We start from the raw sequence: 23,393 nt of genomic DNA, 5'->3' as shown, positions 1-23,393 counted from the left end.
ATGACACCAGTCTGTGTCATTATGCATATGCACACTAAACCACACACAAATTGGAAATAGAAACAAATGAAAGTAAATTGAAATAAGGGAATGTAAAATACTTCTGAAACATTAAAATTTATCAAGTTATTATCTGGTTATACAAAATGGTATTAAAATATAGTGAAACCACAATTTCTTTGTTGATAGTTCCTTTTAACAATATAACTGATCAGCCAGTGACAAAAAAAAAAAATGGAACATTCATAAGCATGCAGTTCAATTCATCACGACAACAAGAAAAAAAAAAAAACATGTTTGTTGAATTCTTTGAAAATCAGATAACTAGAACAAAACAAAACAAAGCCCCCTCTTTAGCCAGGAACCATAGTTAAACTTAGTAATTATAGAAATAATTGAAGTAGATGTAAATCCTTGACAGTCAACAGTTAGATAATGGGCACTGAAAGTATGCATAGATATATAAATAAAATTGCTAAAAGGGTAAAAAGCATTATGTTACATTAATATAATTCATGAAACTTTTCTTATTTTTAAACAATGACATATTAAGGCCATTCTATAAAAGGGGCATAAGTCATTGATTAGGATTGGGCATTTAGTACAGGCCGCCCTGAGCTAGATATTGCCCTACAGAATAGCAGGTGGAAGGAGAAATGTAGTTCAGAAAAGAACATTTTTCTTGCCTTTGAGAAAATCTCATTCATTTTATCTGCAGGACAATTTGTTCCCCCAAAATGAGTGCTTAAATTCAGTTATCTTAAAATGAGATGAATCTTTCTTTAAAATAATAAGAACTAATATTTACTGAGTGCTTACTATGTGCCCCTAAATTTATAATCCTCTGGATATTTCAAAAAAGAAGTAATAACTGGGACCAAAGTTACTCTTCCATTTTGTGAGAGATAAAGCAAAAGTTTCATATATGCTAAATCAATCTGGATATTGATAGAAAAGTTGGGCCTTGCTGTTGTTGTTTTGTAAAATAAAACCTATCATGGCCCTTTTTTAGTAAAACAATGAAAAAGATTATTACGTTGTGAATACATGTTCTGTTTAGGATCAGGAAGATTTCACTATTCTAGGTTTGATGTGAGTTATAGTATATATTTACTTGCTGTTTGTTAGATAGAACTCATTGCTCTTTGCAACTGTCTGACAATGGGTTAATTTATTCTTTATAATGCAACTCCACGAAGGGAAGGGATTTTCTTTTTTTGAGACACTGTAATATTCTCACAGTCCAGACTAGTATTTATTGAATTCATTATTGATTTGGTTACTCAGTGGGAAGATATGTCTTATTTCCTGGATCAGAAGGAAGGCATTTTGCCCATCCTGACAAAATGTTGTGTCATTACTTAGATTTACTGACAGATAGCTAATAAAAACTCAAGCCCAACACCTAGATTAATTACCAACTTTCTCTCATTGAGCAATCTCAATTACAAACAAAGTTTCGTTCTTTGCTTGTCCTAGTTTCTAGCAAATCCACTGTGGGCTCTGCACTGTCCTCTCCACATAACCAGTGTCTTATCAGTTCCCTTCTCCTTACAATATAAAAACATCTGCTAATCACACTTCTAATTAGCAAAATGCCCAATTCTTTCCTATTGGCCTTTGCATTATTATAATGATCAGATTCACATTAAAAATTTTTAATTTGGATCTCCACTATTTCTTGTAATGGAGTACTCTATTTGTCAAATAGACATTGGAAGATCTGGTGCCCACAAAACTAACTAACTATATATAGAACTATATATATATATAGAATTTCCTTTGATATACTTATGAGGTGCTTTAATCTCTTAGCTTAATTATTTTGTGGCTCCTATCTCTTGACTTCATTTATGTCTGTACTGAAATGTCAACTCCTAAGAAAGGGGTTCCCCAACCACACTATTTCTTACAGCACAAGGATCACTGTTTACTCCATGGTCTCACTGCATTCCACCACTCTTCCTGATTTTTTTCTACCTGAAATCATAATAGCTGTTTATTTGTGTACAGGGATTTCTCTCTAAAGAAAAGGAAAGTTTCACAAGGTAAGGAACTTTTACTGAGTATGTTGTTAGGGCTGTGTCTGACTTCTCGTTAGCTCAGGGAGGGAAGCACATCCTTTCCTCAGCCGTAAGGTATTGAATACCAATATAAAGGGAACAGGAAGAGTTCCAGGCAACATCATGTTACCCTAACGTCTTACAAACAACCCCCGCAATCATCATACCACTCTTAGCAATAAAACAAAATATGAAATAAAGCCACACATATCATCTGTCCTTTTATTAGCAATAAAGTCAGAATGATCCTTAACATTCCCATTCCTGGTGCTTATTTAAAAATATGGGCTAGAAATTCAGAGCACTAAAAAACATCATCCAGAATTTCAGAAACAAAAGGCTAAAAAAAAAAAAAGGCGTTTTGCAATATAGAGCAGTCTGGAAGGGGCAAAGAGCTAAGGCTTTAGTTCTTGATTTCTTAGTGGTAAGCATGCTGCCCTGGGCAACTCCTCCCTTCCCAGTTTTATTTTTGGTCACCTATCTCTTATCAACTTGACCCTCTAGTCAGTTTTTTGGAGCTACTTAGGAACATTCTATCCCAATTTAAAAATTGTGACTATTGGAATACAAAATTCAAAATATGTCTTTTTTTTTTTTTTTCTTTTAGAGAGAGAGACAGCATGCATGAGAAGGAGGGGCTGTAGGGGTGGGGCAGAGAGAATCTTCAGCAGGCTCCACGCCCAGCACAGAGCCTGACCAGGGCTCCACCTCCTGACCCTGAGACTGTGACCTGAGCTGAAATCAAGAGTCTGATGCTTAACTGACTGAGCCACCCAGGTGTCCCATAAAATACATATTTAAATAAGTAAGCAAATGCAGTTACAATTGAAACATTAGGAGCATCAATGCCTTTGGAAGCAGGATTTCTTGTCCTTATGATAATGCCTCTTAGAACCTCATATATTCCTCTTAGTTGGCAATTTGTTCTTATGCAAGTGACTTATCTTGCTAATTGTCAACGGGCTTTTACAGACTGACCAGTCACTATATGTCCTCAAAATATATAGATTTAAACTATATTCCAACTCAGACTTATTTCATATCCCTGAATATAATTAAGAGTTATGAATGTAGCCACTGAGTTTTTGGGTCATTTACCTTACCTCATTTAGTTTTTAAGAAAAACTTAAATAACAAATGAATGCAGAAATTATTATTGTTTCATTTTAGCTATGTACTTGATTATTCAAATTTAGATTCCTTCTTTCCTCCAGATTGAACTATAAGTCCCCTTCCTATGAACATGATTTGAAAATTGTCTCAAAATGATGTCATGTGGGAAAAGTAAAGATAAGACTTTTGCTCCCTTCTCAGATTTTCATCAGATTCTATGAATACAGAATGAATTTTAATGATACCTGTTTTTCTTCTATCTCTGCTTTGTTGCATAGCATTAATCACTTTCTGAAATTATTCTATCTATTCATTTATATATATTTTTTGTCTGCTCTCTATGAGAATATGAGCTTCATGAGTTCATGGATATTTTCTGTCTCGTTCTCTTCTTATTCCATGTATATATAACAGTATGTAACCTCTAATTACAAAAGAATAATCAAAGAATATTAAGGCCCTGATGAGTTATATACAGGAGCATGTTTCAGATTTTAATGTTCTTTTACACAGATCATATGTACACAGGGGCATTTATTTCAACATTTATTTATTGACTCAGTCACTCAAAACACATTTATTGAGCCCCTTTGAATTCTTTACACTTTCATTATTTTGAACTAAATGGTACAACTTCAAATAATAAAATCTGTACTCATTCTTTTAATATTTTAGAAGTAAACTTAAGTAGATCTCTCTGAGGTTATAGTTTCATCAGAAAATCAAATGGTATTATTAATATATTCAATCAAATACTGCTGACTAGAAAGGCAAATCTGGGTAGTAATTCATGCTTTTCACAAATATTTTCTTTTATCTTTGCAAGTACATAGGATAGCACTTATTTGCCCTGTTGACTTCAGATCAAGTCATAGGGTTTTCTTTGGTCAAGGAAAAATGAGCAGAAGTGATATATGTCTCTTTCAAGAGTAAGATTTAGGAGCTGGTACATGCTTCAACATGCTCCCTTCAAAAAATGATTGATACTATAAAAATCATTTTGTGTTAATATATGGAAGCACTTAACCTAGTACACCAATATCTGTGGGGCACTAAGATACTTTCTAAAGAAAGGATAATATAAAATTATAGAGGAGACAGTATAAAGTAAAAGAAAATATATGTTTTAAGTGTGACTATTCAATTTTTTTCTTTTTTGAAGACCTATTATTGCAACACCTTATACCATGAGCATAAGCATACGTATGTTCAAAATTAGCTTCCCAAAGCAGAGGAGCTGCTTATTAAATATAAGAAAACTTCCCATGAATTTTTTATTGTGTCATTTTGCTAAGACAGGAGTCTCTGAGAATAAATTTTAGAACATTAAAAAAAAAGAGTTGCAGGGATACATTAAAGTTATTTTACATTATAACATGAAACTTCCTTCAGATTTTGTTTTTAAATTTTACCATTCTACATTTCCTTGAAAACATTACATTAAATATATGCTCAACATTCATCTCAATAGCAGTTCATTTAAGAATATTTTCTTAACATATTGAAATGAGAAACAAATATTCATGTTTTGACATAAGATTTTCAAAAGACAACAAGCACATAAGTAGTGAACATTTTCTTCATCTCTGCCTTTTTGCTTCCTTCTTTCCCCCAACCTACATTTAATCATCAAATCCTCCTGATGTTGCCACATCTATTTCTCTCCAATCACCAAAGCAGCAGCACTGATATGGGTAGTTATATATCATTTGAAATAAAACAACAGCTTTTATTCTCTGCTGTCCCTTCTGAATTTTGTACCACAGTAGTGATCATTTGACTCCTCTATTTTGGCTCTTTTGGCGTCTCCCCACTTCTCTCAAGGTAAATCTAACTTCTTTGGACCAGTTGATATGGCCCTTCGTGTCCTTGGTCCCTCATATGTCTGGCTTGATCTTTTCCTTCTCTTTTGCATTATGGTCCAGATATATTGCTTTATTTTCAGTTCTCTAAATTTACTATGCTGGCTTTTATCCAGGCATGTGTTAATTCCCTCCATATCCCTTGATCTGGGTAACTTCTATTCACCCTTCCCATGTAAGTTTACTGTTATTTCTGCCAGCATTCCTCACCTCTGAAAGTTATCTTAGCTTCCCCTCCAGTGTTTTCCCACAATACTTCATATCCACACCTATTATCATACCTATAAAACTGTATCATAATTGACTGCTTGGTTATCTATCACCTGAGGACAAGAATTATCCTCCCACCTACCCATCCTCACCCCTTTAGCAACTCAAATTCTTGGCAGAGTCCTTCATGTGTAATCTCAGTTTAAGTACACACTTTGTTGATTACATGAAAGAATGCTTCTTCCTTATGAGTGACCTCTTTATAAATTGACATGAGATACAGAGTGTAGATTTAAGCATTCATTTACAATAAAGCCTAACCCTATTTTGTCTAGTCTCATTATTTAAGGCACAGCGAACATGCTATTCTTGTATGGTATTTTAATTTATAAATTTATAAATATTGTATTTGTGTGTAGAAGGAGCAGTAAGAGGTGAGCAGACATTGATAGCTTTTCATGATAGAGCTCTGGGCTGCCTATCCAATCTCCTTTCCAACCAAATCCCATCGCTTTCCATTCTAATGATTCATAGATGCACACAGAGTTTCAGAGCAGAGAAGTATAGAAGTTAAGAAAAGAGTTTTCAGAATTAGACAAACAAGGCTAATATTCCAGTTCCCCAAGGACCTCTCTCTCTGCAGAACATGGGTATATAGCTTAACATTTGTAAGATTATTTCTGCACCTAAACGAGTGATACTAATTTCACAGGAATTTTTGGTATTTAGTATTACATTGGCATATTTTTCTAATTTATATTTTATTTATTCTGAAACCAAACAATTGTTTTATTTCTTCCTCATTTACCATTAAAAAAGCAAAAGGAGGTATTCATATCATGCCATAATTGAATAAATTATAAAATAACAAATCGAGGAAGAGATTTCCAAAGTCAGAAAGGTTTGTATAAAATATAGACACTGTAAGTGGAAAAGCAGATGTATCCTCAAATATGGAAAAGATAAAAGGAATAAAAATATAATATTCAATTATGTAGGCATAGAAATATAAATACAGAAGTATATAATTTAAATTAAAATATGAATAACAACTAAAGTTAATAAAAAAGAGGTATTAAATTTCAATAAGAAATTATTACAAGAGAAGTTAGAAAACAAGGTGAAAGTCTACCATTAAAAAATGAAGAAGAAGGAGAAGGGAGAGGAAAGAAGAAACAGAAGAAAAAGAAAGAAAAAGACACAAGGCTCAGGTAATATTCAGCTGAATTACACTTGTCAGGCTCCAAGCCAGACAGCTTGGGTTCAAATCCCAGTTTCGCCTTTGATTTAACTCTGAGATCTTGGGTGAGTTACTTAACCCCATCCTTTCTTCATCCTTAACATAGAATAACAGTTATATCTACCTCATTGTGGTCGATTAAAGAATTAAATATGGCAGTATATATAGGGCACCTAGAATAGTATCAGGTTGTATGGTATACATACTTTAAGAACAGCTGGTGAGAATAGGAAATGATCGTGCTACTCAAACTACTGTCTTCAGATTCTTACTCAACATCATTCTCTATCTCTTCAAAAATGGTTTCCAGAATTTGGAGTCCCCTAAAGCAACCTAAACACTTTATTATATTTTGCATTTCTTGTTTGAACTTTTTGAAACCGAGGACAGAAACTTGGAAAACCAGGCAATCTATTATCAAGCAGTGGTAAAGCAGTAGATATTATGTAATTTTTTTGAAATCTGTCATGTTCAGCATTTATTATTCAAAGGTAAATATTGTTCCAGCCACTTTAGTTAAAATATTTTAACTGTTGAAAAGTAATCAGGTTTTTGTTATGAAAATAGTATAAAAATATGTATGACTCCACATTTTCAGACAACCTAAAACTAAAATAAACTGAAAATGATGGTAATTTATAATTAAAAATGAAAAGAAGTAATAGAAAATGGTTATCAATTCAAGACAACTCTGACAATCATTCATTCTTGAAATTTGAGGGAATGATCACTTAGGAATTGTAATAGTGTTTCAAAGTGGTCACAATCCTTGGTGAAGCACTGAGTTAGTCACTAGGAAACTACCAAATGTAAATTTTAGTTTACATATACCATAATTAAGTAACTTTTAATACCTCATTGGATAGGTTTCTTGTAAAAAATCCTTGGAAATATATACAAATATAAGCCTAAGGAACGTGGGTATATCTTGCCCAGAAGAAATAAACATTTGCATCTGAGTTCTCTGTATACCAGGTAAAACTACAAGATCAACTGTGGACTGAGAACAATATTTTAATAATCACTGGTCTTAGAAATGCATCAACCAAGCATAAGAAGAGGATACATCTCTGGTTGGAACTCACTGTACCCATTATAAAATGTAAATTTCAAATTCATTCATTCTGCAAATGGTGTTGAACAGCATATGCCAAGCACTGTGCTTGAAAGAACATTTATCCATTCTTTTTATATTGAGATCATATAGGAATGTTAATAAGAAAATGTCAAAAGATGAAAATGGAATCTGATCTTAGTCTCTTCAATATAGAATGACAATATAAAACAGTGGTTCTCAAAGTACAGCCCTGAAACAGCTTTATCAAGATCACACAGGAAGTTGTTAAGAATACAAACACGTGGGCGCCTGGGTGGCTCAGTCGGTTAAGCGACTGCCTTCGGCTCAGGTCATGATCCTGGAGTCCCGGGATCAAGTCCCGCATCGGGCTCCCTGCTCAGCGGGGAGTCTGCTTCTCCCTCTGACCCTCCCCCCTCTCATGTGCTCTCTGTCTCTCTCATTCTTCTGTCTCAAATAAATAAATAAAATCTTTAAAAAAAAAGAATACAAACACGTGGGCCATACCCCAGATCCACTAAATCAGAAACTGTGGAGGTAAGGCCCAGCAACTGTTTTCCCAAGCACTATAGGTGATTCTGATGCATACTCAAATTTGAAAACAACTGCTATAACACAAAGAAAACAGTGTGTTCAGTTTATTAACATAGTACAGAAAGTACAAATATAGAGTATAAATCCATATATAAATCTGAATTCAAACAAACACCTTGCATAGTGTTGAAGTATGAAAAAAAGAAAATGAAGCCCAAGTGTCTATCGATAGATGAATGGATAAAGAAGAGGTGGTATATATATATATATAGATATAGATATAGATATGCACAATGGAATATTACTCAGCCATAACAAAGAATGAAATCTTGCCTTTGCAATGATATGGATGGAGCTAGACAGTATAATGCTAAGTGAAGTAAGTCAGTCAGAGAAAGACAAATACCCACATAATTTCACTCATGTGGAATTTAAGAAACAAAACAAATGAGCAAAGGAAGAAAAGAGAGAGAGAGAGAGAAATAAGAAACAGACTCTTAATTATAGAGAATAAACTAATGGTTACCAGAGGGGTAAAATTGGTGAATGGGGATTAAGGAGTGCACTTGTGATGAGCACTGGGTGTTGTATGGAAGTGTTGAATCACTACATTGTACACCAGAAACTAACATAACACTGTATATTAACTACACTATAATTAAAATAAAAAGCTTAATTAAAAAAAGACTCTTAATCCAAACTCCATTCTCCATTTCAAGTTTTGGTATTTTTTTCCCTTAAAAGTGCCTCAGTGGCTCAGTCAGTTAAGCATCTGACTCTTGATTTCAGCTCGGGTCATGATCTCAGGGTCATGAAATAGAGCCCCATATCAGGCTCTACTGCTTGAAATTCTCTCTCTCCCTCTGCCTTCCCCTCCCCGTGTTCTCGCTCTAAAATAAATAAATCAATCTTAAAAAAAAAGTAGTTAAATGAATGCATGCTTTCCACTGAACTTTATAATCCTAGTCATTTAAGACTCTGAATTTAATATATATAATAGCACATACTATATTATATATATATTATACATATATATGTCTATTGGATAGTTTCTTTGATTTGGAGCAAATTCTTGGAATCCATAATAACCATGTATTTACAGACTGTAAGAGATACAATTTAGACATTTAAGAAGTGTTCTTTTATCCAAAGAAATATATCAATCGGTCTTCTCTTCTCAATAAAATTACTGATTCAAATGGATAGTCTGGATAGGCTCTGGGCAATTTAATTTGACTTGTAATCAGTTGACCTTGGAATAATATTAAACCTATCTACATTTTTTTTCATCACCCTCTTAACTTAATTACCTTAAAAAAGCAACACTGGTTTGTCAGTATTTTTTAACTTTCGGCCTTTTTAAACTTTTAAAATGTGTTTGAAAGTACAAATACCACCCCTCCCACCACACACACATTCACATATTCTTCCCTTAGTTTCCATGACACAGCAGATTTTTCTACCTCATTGTTATTTCTTTTTCACTGGAACTTCTATCCTTGCTGTGTTCATGCAGTAAATTTATGTCTCGACATTTTTGCTACCTTCAGTTCTTGTGTCTAATGCTTCTGACCTGTGAGCTTACATATTCGAAGGGAAGTATTCACTCAAATTCCTAACCAGGCTCCCTTTATTTCGTTTATGTTCACTATCATTCAAATTTAACAAGTCCAATTTAAAAATCTGAGCATTCTTGCAAACTTTGATTCAATATCTTACTTTTGTCAATAATTTAACACTCTTTCACTCCAAAAGTCTCTTTGAGGTTGCTCATTTTCCACTACATTCAGGGTCAAGAAAAAGGAAAATATTAATTTTCCTGAGCAGTATTACTACACAAAATGAAATCTGTCCAAAGGACCACAGACTCAGAAAAGTCTTCAGAAAGTAGTTGGAATTCTCCAAGAAAGAGTACTCCTATTTCACAAAGCCTTTCAACATCAAAGGCCCATGGCTCATCAGGGTCTCTCAAATTTATTGTATTTATTCCTCCTAGTAAATACATTGTGAAGTTAGTATTTATGGGAATGAATGAAGAGTATATGTGTGGTGTCCTTGATTTGGAAGATGGAGATAACCACTTTTTATGAACTGGCTTATGGCTTATTTCTTTTCCACAGCGAAAGAGACCATTAACAAAATGGCTTCTCTACCTTTCTCTCTCTTGCCTGTTCTCTTCTTCATCTATATATTTGATGATTTCCAGAACATTCACTAAAGAGACTGAAGTAAATGGTAGAGAACAAAGGTCACTGTACTTTCAAAAATCATTTCTCAAAAATTAAATCAATATTCAAGTTCTGCCCATTTCAACATTTTCTTAATTCAATTTTTCTTTCTTTCCCCCTTCATGACTCTAATCTAAATCTTACTCAACCTTCCTTCAAAAGTGCCTAATTTTTTCTCTGCCTCTACTGTAATATCATTTAATTATGCTATATATGATATGATCAGATTAATCTACAAAAGATGTCATTTTATTCATGATTTAAGACTATACAATGAATCCAGATTATCCATCAATTCTCCACAGACTTCCCTGGGCTGGCATTAAATGCCCTATGTCAAATGGTTCCTCCAAACATCTCTCTCAACGAAATCTATCCAACCGGCTTCAGTCAATCATGTACATTACTCTAATCTCACTTACTTCAGCATCTGCAGACTGCCAGTACTTTCCTTATACAAGTTGCTAAAGCAAAAAAAGTCATCCCCCAGGACTAACCAATCATACTGCCTGTTCCTTAAAATTTTCTGCTTCTATAAACACATTGAATTAGTACTTAACAATATTAATAATCACAATGTCACACATATGGTCATTTGTGTATGTAATACATTTCTAAATTTTTAATTATTATCATCTACTATAACATGAAACCTTTACTAAAAAAATAACAAATTACTTAATAAAATAACAAAAAATGTTTTAAATGGAAGGAAAAATAAACTATGGCTCAGTCACTATAGTCACATGTACAAAGACCAAACCAAAATTGATAACAAAAAGTATATTTGCAATTAGTGATTTCTGATTAGTCATTATTAATGATTACTATTTATGAAAAAAATTGAGTATAAACCTATAAAAACTAACAAACCAGTCTCTACCCTGGTGATCACGTCTCTTAACCCCACTACCCTGCAGTACTAACCACTCCTATACTTGTTTTTGTGGCATTTTGTATTCTTATGACAGCACTTGCTTTAAGAAGACTCTAAGGGCAATGCTTCCTTCTTGAACTCCTGGTAATCACTGTAGGATTAATTTACTTAAAGTTTTATTGACTGACTGTGTGATCAAATGAATATGATAATTCTAAGCATTTTAATATGTCATAACTCAAAAGGACAGAACAGTGACAATTTTATTTTATTCAATAAAACTTCCTACTTTCTGAAGGGGGCAGTCAAAAAGCCACATTCATTGTGCCTCTCTATGGCAGAGTATAAAAAAGAAACTATATAAAACTCAAATTCTTTATTATTAGAAACTATAGTTGTGTATGTTTCAAATGTAGCCAAATAATGTTTATGTTGTTTATGGTATATTCAGATGAGTCAGAAACAGTTTTGCTTGTTTCTTAATTCCTTAGATACCAAGGAAAACACACATTCAAATAACCTTTTCTCTTTCCTGTTAAGCAACAAATGAAGCAAATAATTGGAGGCTAGTAGCTGTCTAAGGAGATTAAACAATTGCTTAGTTGAGCCTAAAAATTATAAATTAAGGACATTAAGATTTTGAGAAAGCTTTTTTCCCACACATTAATATTTTTGATTTCACATGATATATTTGTTCTCTTTTTAAGTCTTTTAAAACAGTGCCTCCAGAATGCCGGTCCTTTTTTTAAAATATACTGCAACAACTTCTAAGAACAGTATATAAGCCAATACTCAAATATGAAGAGAACTTTCCTCATCATATTTAAATATAGACCAAATAGCTGAATTGAAGTAATCAACCAACTTTAACAGAAAGCTGGAGAAATGCTGGGTTCGGTCCACCAACTCCATCCAGCGGGGGGTTTAATAACACAGCAGTGATTTTATCACCTTAATTTAAGAATAGATAACAAGGTTTCTAACAGTTTCTGGCTTAAAAACGAAATAGGGCTTTCTAGAACTGAATTTGCCATTAATTTTAAAAAATCAAATTCGTTTTTCAGACTTCATCTAATACAGAAATGTACTGCCTAATTAAATCCATGTTCAATATAAAAGGGGGAGGTGCCCTGCACTAGATAATCTACATATTTTGTGGATAGAAGAAATTATTTAGATATATAGGCTCAAGATAAAAATATAGGCTAAAGTAATAAGTCTTTAAAAATAGGAAATATGTGACATAAATTATTAATAATCCCTTGAAGAAAAGTTGGTCTCATAATCAAAGGCATAAATATTAATTATTAGGGAAGAACATCCATTTTTTTAAAGATTTTATTTATTTATTCATGAGAGACAGAGAGAGAGAGAGAGAGAGAGAGAAGCAGGCTCCCAAGGAGCAGGGAGCCTGTTGTGGGACTCGATCCCAGGACCCTGGGATCATGACCTGAGCTGAAGGCAGACGCTTAACCATCTGAGCCACCTAGGCACCCGAAGAACATCCATTTTTTAAACTTATTGCTGAGGGTACATTCCTAACACTGTTTATTTAAATATCATCCGAGTTACAGTGATTATATTCAAAAGCTCTTGATTCAAGATTCTGAGATAGCTTGGGAGATGAAAAAAGCCATTTGTATGTAATATAAAATCTTCATTACAGTGATCATCAGATCAGAATTCAAGAGTGATTTTTTTAAATGCTGGTATCTGAGTGTATCTTTAAAAATTTGGTATCTAAACGTACATGCCTGAGAAAGAAGAAATCTAAATTTTGTAAGATAGTATAGAAGAAATAACTTTATTTTACACTAACACTTTTGTTTCCTATTATTAAGCAGAGGGAATACTCTTAAAAGAACTCTATCACTTTCATTGTATCTAGGATGCTTTTGCCCTATCATCCTAAGCTTTGGTGTATAAGGAGATTTTTCAAAAGAAATGTTGTCTTTGAGGCTATTTTGCATGTAAAGATTTTTCGTGTAAGGTTTAAGTGTAAAGAACATGGTAGTGGTGCAAAGACAAGTGGATATACACACTCGTTCTGTTCTACAAACGCCGCCTTCCTATTTACATTGGCAGAACCGCACGAGGCCATTATTCTTTATTGAGATCTCCCCAAAGTATATAGCAAATTTTCTCTCCCATGGCAAGACACAGTATCTGAGTAAAACTACCAATTAAAATAGAACATTATAAAAAAGCACCCTAGGAAAAAATAATACTAATTTCTAAATATAAAAGAAAATCCTAAGAATAAAGAAACCCAGAAGGAATGCTTGGCAAGGAATGAGTTAGCTTCAAAAATTGTGTGAGAGACAGGAATTGTTTTCCTGACCATGGCTTATAACAACCAGAAGTATGTTTTCCTCTAGTGGATGGCATGAATCTCACAAACTTGGAAAGAATGGTATTAGCAGCAAACCTTATTGATCTGATCAAAAAGGCTTTAAACTAAGACTCAAGGTGGAACAGAAAAATGTGAATCCGTAAAATGGATATTACGGAGGACAACAGGTTTGAAATGAAAATAAAATACAGGGACAAAAATGTCCGGAAATTATTCTGTGAAAATCATGGCTTGGAATAATACTTAGGCCTAGGATATATGGCTATACCGAATAAAACTAAAGAACAGTAGATGTGTTAAGGTCTCAAAATGCACTTTTTTTTTTAAGTCCTCACACAACTCCAGTGAATGAGTGTAAGAATTGCCACAGATGTTCATGTAAGGAGTGCCCTGAATGGGGGAAGCTGGCCTGTGGGGCAAGTGTGGAATATATTCCACCCCATATGCAATTGGCCAAGAGGTATCATTATCTTCAATTTACAGGGTAGGAACCTAGGCTTGGGCATGTTCAGAAACCAGCTCAAGGGTATCTAGCTAAAAAATTATGAGGCTAGACTGGCGAGAATTGGAAGCCAAGTATGTCTGGAATTCATACTTTTAGAAAAACATAGGGAAAATTATACACACATAGGCACACATATATAATTTATTCTAAAGTAGCAAAGTAGGGGGAAATTATCTAATTTGTTCACAAGGAACAACACAGCGACTGGGAAATGTATGTCATTGCATATCAGGGAGTTATATACTAGTTTTATGATCCAGAAACATAAAGATAGGAATTTATAGGAGATGCTAATGTAGGAGAGGAAAAATCTAGAAAGAAGAAACTGCCATTGGAAAATAGTGTAGTGATCGTAGCGAAACATAATACAGAAAGTATTAGTAATGAGTACAAGATGTGGATGACAAGGAAGGGCTTCAATTAGCTGGATCCCTCTTAGGAGGAAGTCTAATTCTACTAAAAATGTATTTGGGGGGGAAGACTCTACTGGTAACTACTTTTCTGCTAAATTTGCCTTAGAGAGAAGGTGGAGACATTGGGAATGAAAGTTTTGAGGAATGTGAGAGCAAAAAAAGGGAACGATGAGCAGAGGTGGGAAAATTCTGCAGACCAAAAAACAGGCAGCTCTTCAGTTTACAGGGAGCAATGGGCCATTACCCAGATACTCTAAAAAAATATACCAGAGGAAGAAAGTGAGAAACCAAAGATGAAATCCTGACTCTATCATTGCAAATAAAGCTATAACCAGAAAAAAGGAAAAGACACCTAATGAAAATAATTTAATTTTATAAATAACAATTTGGTATTCAGTTCTTAGGTATTTCAAAATATAGATAATACAAGATGAATGTGAATGACTAAATCAAGTGGTAAGGACTTAGAAAATGAGTTGTGTCTAAAGTCAAGAATGCTCTAAGAAGCTCCAAATATGAAAGATCTAAAAATGTTAGCTGTGTTCAGTTAAAAAAAAAAAAAGATAAGTCCACCAGCTGAGGGAGAAAGAACTGCTAATCTTTCTTGTTTATATTTTCTCTATTAGGGAAAATGATCATCAAATTAGAACAAATAGAACAAACAATTTTTATATGGATTTAGGATTTACTCAGATTTCCTTAGAAACTGAAGTAAAAGAGGGATAAAAAGAAAGTTTCTCAATGATCCACTGCTGTCTGCTGTATCAGCAACCTGTGGATACTTAGATAAGAAAGTAGTGATTATCAAATACCAGGATGTATTCACTAGAAAGGAGTTTTGTTTTGTTTTTTGTTTTGTTTTGTTTTGTTTTGTTTTTTTGCTTATTAGGCAAGGACAAGAATATCGGACCAACAATGTATCTTAATTTGAATGATGTATCTTACATAGTCTTTTATTATAACTTCTTGAACATGGTAGAAAAAGACTAGTTTTATGATAATACAACAGAGTGGATTACTGATGGTTGATCAATCTTTCTCCAAGCAAATTTTGTCCTTTTTACTGTGGAAACTCAAAATGCTATTCTGTGATTTCACTAAGGAAGTGGAAAACAACACTTTACAAATCTGTGGATAATACAAAGTTTTGAGGGAATCAAATAACTCTTCGAAAATGTTTTGTTATGTAGAAACAGTCACCCCAGATAATATACTATGTATTAGGAAACAATGTAAAGACCTACATTTAAATTTCAAAAATATCATTTGCACCAACAAAGGATAGCAGGGCTTAACGATGGTTCATTTGAAAAGATTTATTTTCACAAAACCCATAATCTTCAGCTACCTTGGGAAAACATTGTTGATTGTTTCTGCTCATTTACTAAAATATTTTTATTCTTCAGATACATTAAATTCACTCTTAAAACATCCTCTCTCTATACTTTGAAACCCTTTGATTAAAAATAAGTAAGACTTCTAGCTCCTTAGGAAACAAGACAAAGAATTATGTAGCACAGGTAAGTGTGAGCACATCTTAAATAAGTTTCTTTCATAACAAGAATACAATGTAATTTCTATGGCACATCTTCTGGTGAAGGATTTCAGAAGACTCAAAGGATGGCACTTTAAAAGGTCTCCTGTCCCAGTAGAAAACGCAAAAGTTAATTCCAAACATTTGTGAATAGTTTGGAACAATTCTATGTAGAGCACAATTATCTTTCACATGGGAAAATATAATTTGGAATTTATGCAAAATGATTAAAAATTTATAGCAACATATCATAATAACAAGGTCTTCACAGGAACCACAAAAATAAAAAAAAAGGCACCAATTAAATTTCTCACCTGCCTAATACCCAATCGATATGCAACAATCCGATCTACTGCATCAGGATTCATTTGTGTCCACTGTAGACTGTAAGAATAAACACGATGTCTGTTCTGCCACACAGGATTGTAGGTATCGTAATAGAATTCTGGAGCATAGGCTTTTCCTAAAAATAGAAAGAGTGCTTAAATTTGAATGATGACATATGACAGTCAAACATGCTTATTCTTTTTTGGCCCTTTTACCACATTCTACCATGTGTCCCATGAGTAACTCTTCTATTTGAAAAGTCATTATTAAAATCTAATCAATTTTCTGGAGAATTTTGAGAATAGATGTAAGAAGATTTCCTGGTTGATTAGATGAACAGTGTGAGAGGAAGAGAAGAATCAAGCTCGACTACAAGTGTTTTTGGTCTAAGGAACTGAAAGAATGGACTTTCCATCAACTGAGATGAAAAACTAGGGGAGGGTCAAATTTTCGGGGAGAACTTCAGAAAGTTATTTTTTAACAGTCTGAATGATCTAAACGGAGACATCAACTGGGATATACTAGTCTAGAATTCCAGAGAGGCCAGTATTAAAGCTATAATCTTGTTAACCATAAGCATATACATAGATTTTAAGTTTAAAGCCATGAGACTGAAGAGATCACCAAGGCACTGTGAGTAGATAGAGAAGAGTAAGGCCTGTGGCAGCTGGGTGGCTCAGTCAGTTAAGTGTCTGCCTTCGGCTCAGGTCATGATCTCAGGGTCCTGGGATCAAGCCCTGAGGTGGGCTCCCTGCCCAGTGGGGAGTCTGCTTCTCCCTCTCCTTCTGACCCTCCTCCTGCTCTTGCTCTCTCTCTCTTATTTGAGAGGGAGAGAATGAGAGAGAGAGCATGAGAAGAGGGAGGGTCAGAGGGAGAAGCAGATTCCCCAATGAGCAGGGAGCCCAACGCAGGACTCGATCCTGGGATTCCAGGATCATGACCCGAGCCGAAGGCAGTTGCTTAACCAACTGAGCCATCCAGGCGCCCCAATAAATAAAATCTTAAAAAAAAAATGCTAAAGCTTGACCACTGGGGCAATCCAGGGTTAAGAGAGATGAGAGCAGATAACAACCCCAACAAAGCCTGAGATGAAACAAACCAGTGAATGGGAGGAAAATAAAAATTGTGGCATCCTAGAAGTCAAAAGTGGTGTATCAGCAAGTGAATGATCAATTCTGTCAAAAAACCAAAATCAATGAAAATGAAAATTTGTGTTTATATTGTATTTGGCCAATACATTTGAAATTACCCAAACAAAAACTTAACGATGACATGAGAACTTGGGCCAATAACAAAGAAGTGTTTGTTTAGATTTCAAGGATATGTGAAGAGCATATAGTGTATACAACATATACAAACCATCTGGTGTTTTTTTTTTTTTTCCAGTTACCAAATTGAAAAGTGCATAGACCATTTGGAATTATAGATCCAACTTCTTGATATTCTGAAATATAAGTATTTTTACACCTTCCATTTTTTTTACCTATAATGTATTTATTTATTAAATCAACAATATCTAAGGAGAGCCTATTAAATGCCACGTAGTATGCTAGGCAGTGGGGATATAATGAATGAAGTACAGCCTCTGTCCTCATAGAAATTGCTAACATTTCTTAGATTTTTCAAATAGCTTTGCAATTCTTACTGAATGATGAGTTAATAGTTGTACATTTATCATCCCTCATTTAACATCTTTTCTGTTTTTCCTTTTATAAAATTAGGTTAAATATTAAATGTCCTCCTGGGTTTTTCCTCATGGGTTTCTGTTTGCAGGAACATCTCTTACCTGGCTTTTCCTATTTCTTCTTTAGTCATCTATCATCTAATGATTGCAGAAGAGCTGGCTCATAAAAACTTCTAACAGATAGTTAAAGCATGGATTTTGCCCACTAAGGATAGAAGTGATAGTCTCTATTATCCCAGAGAAGTTCACCAGGAAAAAAATAATATCAGATGAACTGAATTTGAATTTGATTTTTGATAAGGTTTATTAGTGAAATTAAATACATGGAATTTAATATCTGCATTTTAGTAACATTTGAAAAATTCTCCCACATCAACATTGTATGCATTAAAATAAATGGTCTATGGATATTCATTCAGTTAAATTGAAAATGGATTAAAAGGAGATCTCCTGCATAGAAGAAGATCTCTAGAAAAGAGCCATCACATTCACTTTATTGCTTCTTTTATCTTTTTATGGTATTTTTCCTATTACTAAGTGATAGCACAAATTCATGTTCATAACACTTAAGAGCAAAATCTAGGTAAGAGGAAAATAATATTCTGAATAAAGAAATCAATACCCAAAATGTTACTGACAACTTGTATTTGAGACCAAATGTTATTGAGAATGTGCACTTAGTAGTAGCCTAGATAAAGAGCTGGGGGTTTTGATTAAAAATAAGCATCCAGGGGCACCTAGGTGACTCAGTCGGTTAAGCCTCTGACTCGATTTCAGCTCAGGTCATGATGTCAGGTCCTGAGATTGAGTCCTGTATCGACTCCACCTTCAGCTGAGAGTCTGCTTGGGATTCTCTCTCTCCCTCTGCCTTTGCCCCTCTCCCCACTTGTATGCGTGCATGCACTCGCACGCTATCTCTCTCTCTGTCAAAATAAATAAATAAAATCTTAAAAAAAAAAAAGCATCCAAAACCCATAAATGAAGTAATGAGTAGCTTAAGTGAGTAACGTAAACCTGGGATGTGTTTTCAGTAGAGACTAGTGTCTACATTGAATTAAGGGAATAGTGCTTTTGTTTTTTAACCAAGGGGGATATACAGAGGTATTCAATTTAGTTCTAAGCATCACTTTGTTCATAAAATGAGTGATGCATTCAAATGGAATGAGTAGAGAGAGCAGAGTCACAACCTGCGTCTTGTTTAGCATGCAAAAGAACAAAAAAGTCTCTCAAAAATAGGCAGATGCAGTTTTCTAAGACTTGAAATTCTATCAAAGAAAGAAAATCAGACAAATTTTAAACGATCTATGAAAAAGAGGACTACCAGTGGGTGGATATTAAAAGGAAACATTTTGGTGTTGAAATGTTCTACCAGTCCTTTCTGACTATTCATTCAATGACCTACGTCAGGAGAGTGTGATTTTCTCCTCACTAGAGGCTTTTTGGCAGGGCCATTAAAGCACTGCTGAGTCTCAAATCTATAGGGTGCTGTGAAACATATGCCTACTGTTTATTGTACTACTTTAATTGTACTAAGCATACTAATTTGTAAATTCCATTTTATGTTTCTATTCCCTGTAGTCTAATCCTATTTTTTTTGTTGACTGCCAGGAGAGTAACTGGCTGCCTGTCATAAATGCAAATTTCCGTAATTCTAGAAGTGATTGTTTATCTAAATAAATACTTCTAAGGTTATTGAAGCAGTTTAACCTTGAAGTTAAAAAATCCTCATGACTCTGTGAATAATATGAATTTGCTTCTCAAGATTCTTTTCAAGGTCATCTAACCCTTTTTAAGTATTCCAAATAGATCAAATTTCAGTGTTAAATTCCATCATCTTTACATTTAATTGCAGACTATTATGAAGGCTTTCCAGTATATTTTTTCCAGTATATTCTTAAAATATTTTATCTGAATTGATATATTGTATTACTGTGAGTAACATAATATGTAATGATCTTTTATGGAATATCAGTATAGAAAATAATTTAGAGATCTGTTCCAAATCTCACATGATAGATAAAGAAATTTAGGAACAAAATAGAAAAGGTGATGATATACAACAGTTGATATTAATAAATAATCAAATAAAACAGGCCCAATTACAAATTTTAACTTTGACTCATTTTTATTTTAGTTGAAGAATTTATATTATTTTTTGTTCATTTTTTTATTTTTTATTTTTTTTTAAAGATTTTATTTATTTATTTGACAGAGAGAGACACAGCGAGAGAGGGAACACAAGCAGGGGGAGTGGGAGAGGGAGAAGCAGGCTTCCCGCTGAGCAGGGAGCCCGATGCGGGGCTCGATCCCAGGACCCTGGGACCATGACCTGAGCTGAAGGCAGACGCTTAATGACTGAGCAACCCAGGCGCCCCTCATTTTTTTATTTTAATTGAATTGCAACACCTTAGAGTTAAAGGTAAAAAGTTTTTAGATGGTGTGTAAATAATACTGATTAGTAATAAATAATTACTGATAAAATAATTTTGAGGCCCTAGGTGGCTCAGTCAGTTAAGTGTCTAACTCTTGATTTTGGCTCAGGTCATGATTTTAGGGTCATGAGATGAAGCCTGGCATTGGGTTCCACTCTCAGCATGAAGTCTGCTTCTCCCTCTCCCTATGCTCCTCTCCCTGCTTGCTCGAGTGTGCTCTCTCTCAAATAAATAAATAAATAAATAAATAAATAAATAAATAAAATCTTAAAAAAAAAATCTTGACCAGTTACAGTTAAATATAGATATTATTGCTTATATCTCAGAACATATTTTGTACTAAATCTCTCTTGGATTAACTACCAAAGAAAAGTGCTTTCTAATTTTATTTAAGAAATAATTTTTAAAAGTCAGAAAACCCCCAAAAACCCCACACATACACAGATTTTTCTGTGATTTCAGAACCAATCATATTTAATATTTATACAACCATTGTGTAAGAAGCACACCATAATACTAAGGAAACACCCTTACAATAATCTTAGGCTTTGACAACCAAACATGACATCTGCTGGTTGAACACAGAAAGAATTCATAATATATTTTTTTCTTTTTTATCCTCTGGGCACTCTTTTCTCCTTCTAGCAAGCATGCCAAGAAAATTTTTTCTCTTTTATATTCTAGTTTCATTTTTATGCAACATTGTCCCAGTTTAAATCTTTTTAGACTAAATGACCTAGAACTACATTCATTATCTAAACTAGCAGATAATTTTTAGACACATTATGTATATGGATCTTGGATTTTAAAATATTTTAAAAATATACATAGAAAAATTATTTAATTGTTCAAAATTTTAAATAGGATTTATATAAAAATATATTTACTCTATTTTGCAAATAACTTTTGAAAAGTGATTAAATTGAGATTTTAAAATATGATTTTATGCATAAGCTAAAAGTTCAAGCTATAGTAAGAAGCTATGACATGTCACTTTCCTAGTCTAAGAATGTTCAAGTGTAACAAATTTTTCTTAGATGCTTCTCTAAGATTGCAAGCAAGAAGGAATTATTCCTTGAAGGTCAAAAAGCAAAGAACTGAAAACCAACACTGAATAAGAGTATAGGGAAGAAAGGAGTGTTGTTGGTCATTGTACCCTTAGGAGTACAATTTTAGGTCCATAGGAGATGAGGTTAATGGGCCAGTGCAAGATGAGAAGGTGGAAATGAGGCCACCACATATGATCAACATCAGTAAAAATAGCTATCTCAGACATAGAGTCTACTAGAAAAAAAAAAAAATTTCCCCTTACCAGCATAAGAAGATGACAAAAATATTTACATTAACAAAAATCATCCTTGGCCAATAACACCACTGGAGCACTTGAGTAAATCCAATATCAAGTTATTTTTGAAAGACATGCTCTCAATTTAGACTACAGAGAATTTCTCTTGATTAAACATCAAAGAGTCTGAATTCAGAATACAACATGACTAACACACAAGTAAATGTTCAACTATGAGTGACTAAAAAGCCAATGAATAGCTGGATTAGCCTATAGCTGAAAGAAACATAAAATAGAATTTATAAATAAGTATGCCCAAGGCCATTGAAGAAATACAATAGAGAATGATAAATACTATAGTACCTTCTTTGAAAGAATAATTAATACTCTCTACTGGGATCAAAGGTAGGCTTCACAGGAGACGTATGTGACATCTTTATAGATCTTAAAGAAGAAACTGTTCAGACAGACAAGGATGGCTTATGGAGGGATAAAGAAGAGAAGAAATAAAGCATGGCCTTTGGTGGAGAAAAATGAATATATTATAGATAATATTTTAGAACTCCCACAGGACCTGGTATAACTGTAGCATGCAGTGCCCATCTTTCCTACCAAACTCTGCACTTTTGAAGAACAGGGATGGTCTCATCAGCTGTTACATAACTGCTAACACACTCATGTGCTTGAATAAGGAAGAATAGGTCAGTGCTAACTTATGACGTGTCCTGCTATGATAAAATGTTTGCTACTTACCATATAGTTCAATTATTCTCCAATTATTTTAACCAGTACTCACTTAAATAGGAGAAAATATTTTATAGTGTTATCTACAGATTTTCACTTCCCAGAGTGAACTCAGGGAAATCAACAAATTGAAAGAGAACTAAATTAATAATCAAAATGTTAATAATCAAGGAATTTCATAAAAACATACTAGCAAAGTATCAAAAATAATAAAACAATTTAAAACTTTTCAAATGTGTATTTATTATCACAAGAAGAGTAGCCACAGAGATCCATGGGAACCTTAAAACACTGATGAAGCACTGATTAAAAAAAAAAAAAAGACTTTTAAAAATCAAAAGAATCACAGCTCTGCACCTGTATGCATTTTTAGTAGAAGCTAACAAACATAGTCAAGTCACATTGTGTTCAGTCAGACTCATAGGCCAGCTAAGGCAGTAGATTACTCATTATGATCTATGAGACATAATATACAGCAAAAATCTATGCAGCTCTGTCACTCCTTCATAGGACAGAAGAAAGAACATGCAATCATTGGAACCATAAATATTTTCTCTTCAAATTAATGAATCTTGAGTCATATTAAAAATAAAAGAAAAGATGGGGTGCTTGGGTGACTCAGTCAGTTAAGCATCCCTTTTAATTTTTTTTTTTTAAGATTTTATTTATTTGCGAGAGAGAGAATGAGAGAGAGAGAGAGCATGAGAGGGAGGAGGGTCAGAGGGAGAAGCAGACTCCCTGCTGAGCAGGGAGCCTGATGTGGGACTCGATCCCGGGACTCCAGGATCATGACCTGAGCCGAAGGCAGTCGCTTAACCAACTGAGCCACCCAGGTGCCCCCTCTTGATTTTTGACTCAGGTCATGATCTCAGGGTTTTGGGATCAAGCCCAGCTCTGCATTCAGCAGGGAGTCT

The 23,393-nt window shown here is 33.9% G+C and overlaps 1 protein-coding gene across 1 annotated transcript in view; it reads right to left on the bottom strand.

The window, feature by feature from the left end:
• MDGA2 (MAM domain containing glycosylphosphatidylinositol anchor 2) overlaps window positions 1-23,393 on the bottom strand; it is a 764,225-nt gene that overhangs the window by 73,678 nt on the left and 667,154 nt on the right. Inside the window, exon 10 of the mRNA XM_081829766.1 lies at window positions 16,322-16,470. Coding sequence (XP_081685892.1) covers window positions 16,322-16,470 — 149 coding nt within the window. The remainder of the gene's footprint in view (window positions 1-16,321; window positions 16,471-23,393) is intronic.

This window comes from Leptonychotes weddellii, chromosome 9, assembly GCF_054177405.1.
Source record: "Leptonychotes weddellii isolate Sample4059 chromosome 9, ASM5417740v2, whole genome shotgun sequence".
In the NCBI taxonomy this organism is placed as follows: domain Eukaryota; kingdom Metazoa; phylum Chordata; class Mammalia; order Carnivora; family Phocidae; genus Leptonychotes; species Leptonychotes weddellii.
Note: the sequence above shows the minus strand (reverse complement) of the source record. Positions and strands in the feature narration are given on the sequence as shown.